This window comes from Cryptomeria japonica, chromosome 6 (assembly GCF_030272615.1).
Source record: "Cryptomeria japonica chromosome 6, Sugi_1.0, whole genome shotgun sequence".
Taxonomy (NCBI): domain Eukaryota; kingdom Viridiplantae; phylum Streptophyta; class Pinopsida; order Cupressales; family Cupressaceae; genus Cryptomeria; species Cryptomeria japonica.
Genome location: NC_081410.1, coordinates 188,334,346 through 188,344,790, shown reverse-complemented (window position 1 = coordinate 188,344,790; position 10,445 = coordinate 188,334,346). Strand labels below are relative to the sequence as shown.

The 10,445-nt window shown below is 35.7% G+C and overlaps 1 protein-coding gene across 1 annotated transcript; it reads left to right on the top strand.

Moving 5' to 3' along the window:
* Positions 1-1,748: 1,748 nt before the first annotated feature.
* Positions 1,749-6,520, top strand: LOC131077621 (protein IQ-DOMAIN 23). Its single transcript, XM_058015155.2, has 3 exons — positions 1,749-3,544; positions 4,653-4,880; positions 4,970-6,520. The coding sequence occupies exons 1-3, from the start codon at positions 3,179-3,181 to the stop codon at positions 5,816-5,818; spliced, it is 1,443 nt and encodes a 480-aa protein (XP_057871138.2). The 5' UTR covers positions 1,749-3,178; the 3' UTR covers positions 5,819-6,520.
* Positions 6,521-10,445: the final 3,925 nt, after the last annotated feature.

The following is a 10,445-nucleotide window of genomic DNA, read 5'->3' as shown; positions in this document are numbered from 1 at the left end:
TGCTCGCCGTACCTTAGGCACAAGCATTGTAAGATTGAAGCACATAAGAGTTCATGGATCAATTCATTCCAATGCTACGGATGCTCCCATGACCTGCACAACTATCCCGGGAAATCCAAGACTTTTCATTCTTTTTCTCAAGGTTAATATATACGGACAGCAGCATGTCTCTGTCATGTCTATTCCCCAGTCCTCTTTATACGAGCTCTTTTATCCCGATGGGAATGTTATATCATATCTTTTAACAACCGTGATTCTATGCCCTTGAATATAAAACTATGTAATACAGTTTCAGCATTTTAAATTCTCCATATATGGATTTGCTAGCAGGGATTTCAAATTCAAATAAGCTGGTTGCTTCTTGCAGTAAAAAGAACTGAAATTTCAATAATTTAAATGAATCATTAGTAATGATGAAGTAAAAACATTCCACAACGGTTATGAGTTATCTGTAATGATACAGTCAATTCAGAAAATGGAAATATACGTTGGATAGGACGTTCTCAACCATAATTAGAGAGGGAAATTCGGTAGAGCAATGAGTAGGCTCAGGGGTAATGACAGTTTCTTCTGGAACAAGACAAGAAAATCAAATCAAATGGGATCAACTTTCTCAGGAAAATGTTTCTTTGCTTATAATGGTAATGGATTCTCATGATCAAAGTATTTGAAAAATTCTATTAGTTGCAGACTTGCAGTACCCTAACAGTTAAGATTCAAATTTCAATTGTTGGGTTTCTAGATTTTTTAACTTTTGTAATAAAGTATTAGGATTTTACAAGCTGCTGACTAGATTCAAGTACCATATATTAAGTAATTTTTGTACAAATGCAGTTTTCATATGTTAGGAGATCCTTGTCAGTTGACAGCTGGTGTCACTGGTTTTACTGCCATGCCTCTAGGACATTTATTCATGTTGTCGGCTTGAGCTGTAAGCAAACATAAATGCAACTGAGGCAAACAACACAGGACTTGTTGAGACTACTTAGGACTTTTTGCCCACTCTGTTCTGAACAACCCATATCTATATTCACAGCATATGGTGATTGAATATTTGAATGAATGAATGATTCTAGAGACTAAACAGTTAATAGGATTGAGAAAAATATTTTAAATTTATCTTCATGTTCTTTTTTATGTTGAATCTCTTATTAACTTTCACGAAGATTTACAATATATGATGATTAAACTTCTGAAATAGCAGAGAAAAAGGGCAAAATGGCAATGAAGGGGTGGGACCAGAAAGGCCCTTGTCTTTTAGGCATTTTTTTTTTATGGTTGTAATCGTTTGAAATCATTTTTTGAAAATTATTTATTTTTATAACAAGTATATCTAATTAATACTGCTATGGGGTATCAAATTTAGGCTTCACATTGGAAGGTGGAAAGCCTTAATGAATGAATGAATGAGTTTTAATGATCTTCATGAGACAATCAGTCTACGAGACAAAGAGTATCATTATTAATAATTTTCAAGTTCCTTTTAATGTCAGTTCTTTTGTTGTGGATCAAATCAAGAAGCATGTAGTTCTGTGAAGCCTTGCCTCCTCAAATAATTTATTTAGATTGCTCACTTTCGAATTGTTTTCATATCATGTACATACATCCTTATATCTTATATGCTGCGCACTGAAACATGAAATATCATTTGATTTCCACCATTTCTTTATTACAGAAAAGACAAATTTTTATATCCCAATCTTCCTTAGAAACGGCCCATCTACCCATCTCACATTTACAATAGAAGTTATCCTTAGATAGTCTAATAGAACAGGGGAGGAATGATACTAGAGGAGAGGACAATGACACTGTTAGGTAGTCTAATTGCCACCGGTTATCATTAAGAGTTTAATGATGAGAGTGCAGGGGAGGAATGATAAGAGCGGAGGAGAGGACAATGACATTGAAAGCCAAGCCGAGATATCCATGAAAACATTAATTAGCCTCCCAAGTCAGACTATCATCTCCTCCACAGTTCAAGGACAATCATGAATGGGCTTCAAAGTACATGTGATTCCTAAAGGTAGAAATATGGAATAGTCGTACATGGGAGGTGGGATTCCAGGAGAAGTTAAGTAGTCACGAGCCTGGTGTCAGACACGGGCTTTGGGAGGGAAAGCCAGGCTAAGTTTAACCATTGTTTTATCAATTGGACACACTGATCAATGTATTGAAACAGATTATAATTATATACACAAAAATAAATATTCTTCACCATAATCAATAAGTCCGACAGGCTACTGTCTAGGCTAGCAAGCATCCCGGAAGCCATTGGTTGTGCATTGAAAGTGATGAAAACTATATAGTTTAAGGAACTTTTGGGCTTTTGAGCCATTAGGAAATTGACTCTCTAGCTCAATTCCCATAGCCCTGTTCGGCCTTTTTAAGGCCTTCAAGTACCATTTTCATAAATGTTTCTTTATTTGTTTTTGTTATTGGTATTTTCCTTCTGCTTCCGTATGCATTAGGCATCTGCAGCAGAGAAGCTCCGGGATGTCCCCTTGTCCTCATTTCAGTTTTTTCACGGACCATTTACTTAAAGAGTCCTTGGACTTCGGAAACTTTGGGTTCTCTGGGCCTCATTTGTACGTAATACTGATGAGCGAGGCCTTTTGGAGACAACTGAGATAGGTTTGTTTTGGTTTATTCTTGTGGGCATCTATAAGGGAATTTTGGGGGCTTACGGAGCTTTTATCCTGTTTGGAGACCAAATTTTTTCTCTGTTGGGGAAGTTTAGATGCATGAAGTGAACTAGGCCCTGTCTAGTGCCTACGAGAGAGATTAGGATGTGAAAGAATCCTCTTTGGTTAATACGAGATACGGCCAAGTCTAGCTCAATTTCTCACGGTGTTTTGTTCCATCTATGCAGTTGGGCACATCTTACATTGCTCCCGGTTTTGGAATTTTGCTGTTGGATTATTCTCTTCAACTGGTATTCTCATTTCCCAGCTGCGTGAAATTCAAAATAAGCTCTTACCTGCTCCGCAAGCCAAAATTGTATATGCAGAATATATGCTGCTATAGCTTCTTTTCTAGGTTCGCCAGTACAAGAAGATTTAACAATGTTCATGTCTGCTCACAAGCCAATTCTGTGCTGTTATGAGTAGAAACTGTGGCATTCCTTTGTTCTTCTAGTAGTTTAGAGATTTAAGGCTTTACTTGATTAAAAAAGGTCACAATGGGAAGAACTAGTAAATGGTTTAGGAATTTGTTGGGTGGAAAGAAAGATCCCAAACAGGCCTCTCCTGATCCTCTTTCCAATACAAAGGAGAAGAGAAGATGGAGCTTTGGAAAGTCCTCGAAGGATAGAGAGAACAAGGCAACATACAGAGAGAACAACTATATGTGTGACTCGGATAACGAGCAGAACATGCATGCAGTAGCTGTAGCTGCTGCTACGGCAGCTGCAGCTGATGCAGCTGTGGCAGCCGCAGAGGCAGCAGTTGCTGTGGTCCGCTTGACAAGCAATGGACGTTTATCTAACTACTTAAGCAGAGAACGAAAGGCAGCAGTAAAGATTCAGACTGCTTTCCGAGGATATCTGGTATGCACATCCGCCTTTGGTTTTTGTTTTCTAAGCTGGTTCTTGTCCTATATTTTTGTAAGAAATTACAACTACATAAATGTCTTAGTCTCTTTCTCAAGTCAGCTTAATGGCCGGCTGACTACCATTATGCGCTTGGATTACGTAAAAGTCTGTATCGAGAGCTGTTCAATTCAGCTTAGATATGGCTGCCCAATACTTAGCCTTTGCATATGTTCTTGTTGAGTTTCAATTTGTTGTTTTCTCCAATAAATCTTAGATGAATGGTTTCAACAGCTCCTCGATTCATTTCGTCTAATTTGTTAATTGTTTTTGGTGTTACAAGAGCTGCCTAATTCATTGTTTCTGCTGGTTACCAGATATGCTTTTTTGCTTGTTATGCCGACAAAAAATGATACATAGGACTAGCCAATTTATTGCATGTTGCTTGTTAGTGAGATAGAGAAGAGGCTCTGTATTCTTCTGCTTACAGTGCCTACAAATTTGAGTTTTGCGGACAACCTATTCATCTATTCCATTGCTTTTTCCAGGTTACTGTTACTTGGTTTGTTTATGATGCCTGCAAATATGATTTTTATGACTACCCAGAATACTGCTTGTTGCTAGTTATCAAAAGCCTTTTGCTTAAATGGCTGTAAAGTTAATCTTCAGAATATCTAATTTATTCTTATTGTTATTGGCACTTTTAATCTTTTGCGTCTAATGACTACAAAAATGGTGTTTAGGACAACCCACTTCTTTGCTTGTTGATAGTTGCTACCGTTGATTTCTTTACAGTGCTAGAATTCATTGTATGTTGTTAGTGACTAAGATTTATTCGCTTATAATTCCTAAATTTGAATTTTATGGCTACTCAATTCATTGTTTGTTGCTGAATAGGAGCTTTTTTGCTTTCTACCTGGAAAGTTGAGTTTTAGGGCTGCCAAACACGTGTCTGTTAGTATTTTAGAGTTTTGATTTAGAGCTCTATATCTTTGCTTTCAATGCCCCTGGGAAATAATGGTCACCTCAACTTCATGGAAAGAAATGTGCCTACGAATGATTCTAAGATCTATCCAATCTTTGGCTACTGAATTTTCAGGGCTAACCAACTCTCTTTTTTGTGCAGGCTAGGAGAGCCTTGAGAGCCCTAAAGGGTTTGGTGAAGCTACAAGCATTGGTTCGTGGGTATTTGGTGAGAAAGCAGGCAGATGCTACTCTTTATCGCATGCATTCCCTACTTCAAATCCAGGCCCGAGTTCGTGCCAGGCGTATTTGGATGTCTGAAGAAGCGAAACTGATTCAGTGGCAACAGAAGCATAGACGCAAACAAGAACTTTGTCCTCGGAAATCCACTGTAAACAAGAACATCTAAGGCTAGTCCATTTTTAAATTATTTAACCAATTCGCCAGTTTTTCACTTCTGTTTTCTTTTTTCATGTGCAGGAGGGATGGAATGCTGCCATTGACCATGGGAGCTATACACAAAGCAGGAGAGGTTTTGGTTATGCATTCCCCCAGCAAGAAATGGAAATAAATTTGGATGAAAGTGCAAAGATTGTTGAGATTGATACTTTCAAACCTAAGGTGAACTCGAGGAGGAGGTATTCTTCAAATACAGACTCTGTTTCTGCAGACCCCAGTATTTCTTCAACAGTTGGTCGCTATTCAATGCCAAATTATCCTTTTCAATCAAGCTCTTCACATATTGAAGGCTCTTTTGCTACACAAAATGTTTTCCCTGTTCCAGGCTGTTTCTCAACTAGATTGTCTATTCCTAGCACGATCTCAGATGAGCTAAGTGCATCTGCTTTACAGGAGTTAGGCCCCATAGATTTGAATGGAGATTGGACATACAGTGGAGAAGATTACAAGTTCTCAACAGCAAAAAGTAGTCCTCAGTTCTGTTATTCTTCAGCAAAGTATGGAATGACAAGTACAGGTCTATCGACACCATCTAAAACTGAATATTCAAATAGTTACTCTCAAGGATATTCTGCCTTTCCCAGCTATATGGGTAACACAGAATCCTCGAGGGCTAAAGTACGTTCACATAGTGTTCCTAAACAAAGACTAGATTCATCAGAGAAAACTCCATCTTCAATTAAGAAGAGAATGTCATTACAGGAAGCAGTAGAAAACAGGTTAAGCTTTAGTAGTGTGCGAACCCAAAGATCATGTTCTTATGCCCAGGAAGCTTGCAAGGAAAATCAAAATGCAGGCCCTGGTAGACTAGATAGATCCACAATGTCTTTCAGAGATACTGAAAGTAATAGATTTCATAGCAAGTGGTGATCAACAGTCTGACAGAACTTGTGAAAATCTTCTCAAGCAAATTTGTAAATTAACCCAGGAGCATAATTTGTATTCACATTCCAACTGCGAAGAGGCTTTGAACCTATGTAAAGAAGCTTATAATTCTTGAGTTCGCTCTTAGGAAGCACCATCTTTATTGTTCATTTGAATTTGAGCAAGCATAGAGTAGCAAATTTGTGAATTTTCTTCCTTACAAGTTAAAGGAACTAGAAGAGGAAGAAAATTCTCCATCAGAGGTTAGTGTTGTTAGTCTCATGTATTTCTGCTACAGTTTGCAGCTCTGCAAAATTGACTGACACTTAGAAATCTTGTGCTCCATTGATAATGTATGCTCTTGAATTATGGTATAAGAGTATTGTCATTTATGGGGCAACTCCATGTTTAAGAGCAATACTGTTGTGGGAGATTATGTAGGTAGAGAGATGTAAATCGAGATTCAGAGATTTGCTTGAAATGTTATCATACCTGAAGAAGAACTTGAAAGTTATAATTATTGTATGAAATACTTTTCTTTCCTAGGATATGAGCCATGATCATTTGCACCGAGATGAGAACAACCTAAGATTCGGTTTAAACAGAAATTCAAGATTTTTTCAGAAAACCACAACTTTTGGAAATTATTGTAATGATACACCATTACAGTTACAGAAACAAATTGAAATGAGCTGGCTGTTTGGGCCACCAATGCTTGCCCATTATTTTTCTTAGCTTTCAGCAAGAATGGAACCTAATACGTTTTAATTGAGCCAGGTACCTTCACCAATTGGGTTTTATTTTTTAATTGAAGAGCACACTTATATTAAAGATACACGAAGTACGACTGTAATAATTTAAAAAGTGGGTAAACAGAACCACCCTTAGATGTCAAATTACTTTCAGAGTCTGAATACTTAATAACCATCATCATAACACATTCTCTAATAACTTGTCTTGAAGTTGTAGATCATCATTCTAGCTTCTTTTGAAATGTCTTTATATCCAAAGTTTTTAAATCCTCAGATCTTATGTTACAACCCAATAAGCTCATTGCCTACTTCACTGAAACGGTAAGTTTGAAATAGCTAATGCCCCAATTATTTCCTTACTCTGTGGTTCTAGCATGCATTTGATGTTAGTTCTACTTTTATATAGGAGAGCAAGGGTGGCCATTTCAGTAAATCCAATTTGAAGAGGGAAATCTAAGCCGGAGAGATGATTTGCAGGCTTCAATAATGAGTGAACTGTAGTTTATGATTAAGTGTAAGGGAAAACATAAAAGATGGTAAGGATAAATTATGAAAATATAGGGAATGGGTATAAACTGAATGGAGGGCATTGAGTGTTTGCAGGTTTGATTCTCCCTGAAGCCCTAGCCCCATCAATCACATTTAATCAAAGGTTGGTTAGGGTTTATAATGACAGCTCTCCAAACTTAAACTGTAAGACTATCGATAGCTAAGATAGTAAAGTTGACAATTCCCCTAATGCCGAAATTTGGAAGGTTGTTAAAATATTAAAGACAGCAGCAACATAAGTGATCCAATACATATCATGAGAATTAATTGAATTTAAATAATTTAAAAAGGTCGGGGAATGTAAATTGTTAACAATATTAGAAACTCCCAAATCATAACATTTGGTTGAGAAGGCAATTGTTATTTTGTTTTCTATAGCACTCAATCATCCTGATGATGGATCATAGAGCATGCTCTGGAACATTAATGCAAAAACTATGACACAATCTAATCCAGAAAGTGCTCTTCCAACTGTTATGTGTTTTACTTGTTTGCTTGTTACATTGCAGATTTTAATAACATTTTTTATTCATGTGAGATTAACAATGTTATTATTTTGTCCATTACACAAAGCTACAGCAGATCATCCTTTAGAGTTTTGTTAAAGTTTGTAAAAAAGAATTTGTATATCTATGTCAATTGTCATGTAGTTTTGTGGCTATTTTGATGGAGTGGCTTATACAATTACATAATGACAAGTAACATACATTTGGCTAATTTTGGCTTCTTCCTTGATACCTATATATCCTATGTCCATTTACACACATTTCTATACATTCAATATTATATTAGCTATACTTGTATCTATTCCTACACATTCAACTCATTATTATTTTGGATTTATATATATGATTGTTGGTGTAATATTTCACCTATTAATAAATTTACTTAGGAGATTAAGAATATTTAATTATTCTCATATAATTAAGTCAATGATGTATGTTTATGTCTTGACTTGAAGTGCATGAGTGTTACCATTGTTTCATTATGCTTTGATTGATGTTAGTTGGGTATCATCTCTATCTTAAACAACTTGATGTAAACCAACTTCTCAAAAGTTTGAAGGCATGATTAGCTCTAATTGCTAACTTTAGAGAGTGATTGTAACCACATAGAAGTGTGCGGTGTAACTGTCACGTTGATGCTATATTTGGAGAGTTAGTACTTTAATAAGAGGGAAAAAATGTGGAATTCATAATGAGTTAGTGGGTGGGGGTGAATGGAGAGGGAGGTGGAGACTTATGTAAATTTGTTGGTATGTAAATACATGTTGTTAGTGATATTTGATTGTTTCATTGTGGATGTTTGTTTGCTCTCCAAATTATTGCTTTTATTGAAGATGTAATTCTTTTTGGGTTTATCCAATGCATCAATTTTGGTATCAAAACAAATAAATCCATGAGAGGATGTTGACATGAAGGTTGGGTAAGGAAAAATGCTATGAGAGCCCTATTTTGGCTTGCTTAAGTTCTATTATGTTTATGTGTTTAAAAGGGAAAGCATATGTAGTTGCAAATGCATAGGGAAGCCTAGATTGTAGAAGCAATAGTAAGATAGATACAAATAAGCTCTTAATCAAGAAGAGACCGAATTTGGTTCAAAAATAGAAGTTGTGTATGAGTTGTTATTTTAATATAATATTTAATTATTGTCTTTCATATGGAATGGTTGTGTTTACCATGTTTTCTCATCCTATGTTCTACTAAGTTTCTATAAACCAAAAGTTTAATATCTAAGAAGAACAAGGGAGATTAATTATTTATGAGAAAAATGTATCACCAATTTAAAACATTGATGCAATGTTGTTTTGAACTACTATGTGCGAAAATGTGAGAGAGAGAAGAAAACAAGGAGGTTTAGTTTTGTGTTTGAGCTTTGGTGGTAAAGTAAAATACGGAGTTAGATTATAATGTAAGAAAAAGGTTAATTAGGGTGGAAGAAAAGATAAGAGAAAGCCAGAGGCATAAATGCTAACAAAGGACCAACAAAAAGAGTTACAAAAACTAGAGATTTAGTTGGAAGAGCTGAGGTGGATGTTGGAGAAATGTGAGTTAGTTCAATAAGAAAAAAAATGAAAATAAATCTATAGAAAAGGTGTTGAAGAGTTGTGAGAAGGTGCAAAAAAATAATGGTACTAATAAATAATCATCCTATGAGCAAGAGCTATTCTCAGAGAGGAAAGCCATTAAGTCAAGGATTGGACAAGGGGTGGAATTGCTAGAAAAAGGAAAGATCAAATCTATTGAAGAGTTGGAAAAAATATTAGTGGATAGAAGACCCTTGTTAGCAAAGAAAAATGGGAAACATAGATCAAAGTTGTGAGCCCCAAGTACTTTTTGAGTATTGTAGTTCATACCCTAGACTTAGTTATACAAAGAGAACAAGGATTAGATCCAAATAGAAGAACGACTAGTTAACTAAACACAATGTAATATCACATAACACATCAAATATATAATTTTGACATTTGTATTATTAATGTCAATTGAGTACTTTCATATATCCTTATATCTCCATTTGCATCATATATCTTCCTCTATACTCTTCTATATTCATCTATTTTTATGCATATCCCTTCATAGTTTTCATCTTACAATTACATCATACTATGTCATAAAAATATTTCTCTATACATATATTTAGAGGATGGGACATGACTCATCTATCATATTCCTATCATAGACGATGTCTTTCAAACCTTATGCTCTATGAGCTCCTTGTAGTAAGATGTGGTAGGATTTTATTGATTGTGTCTGAACTATTGTATTTTCCTACCAACATCACCCCCCCTTTCAAAATGTTGACTTGTCCTCAAGCCAACTCTACTTTGCTTGTAGGATGTCCTTATAAATCTCCTTTAAATTGGAAAATTTATTATCCCATTATGTTTTGACTGAGCGTAACTATTGAGTCTACATTTAGATTTATAGGAGCAATTTCTTTGCCTCTAGAAGTGTAGTTGGAATTTATTTTTTTTGTACAAGTTGTTGGGCTTCTTGGAGGACTTTGGTAATGTGTGCTAATATTAAGTTGACTACTTCTCTCAATTGATGAAACATGTTTTGGTTCTTATCCCTTCAGTCTTGTAACTATTGAAATTGCCCATGTAGCGCTTCTATCTCTACTCAAGATTGACCATCATCTTGCAAATCATCATAGTCCATATCTCTTTAAAGTATTTGTAGCTCAAGCTAATCCATTTGTGCTTTAAGTGGGGTTACCATTATGGGCCATTATAGACAAAATTGATAAAGTTAACCGAGGTCCCATTTTGTAGTCTTTAGGGTATTAGTGTGTGTGTCTAGTGCATTATAGACAAATTTGATAAAGGG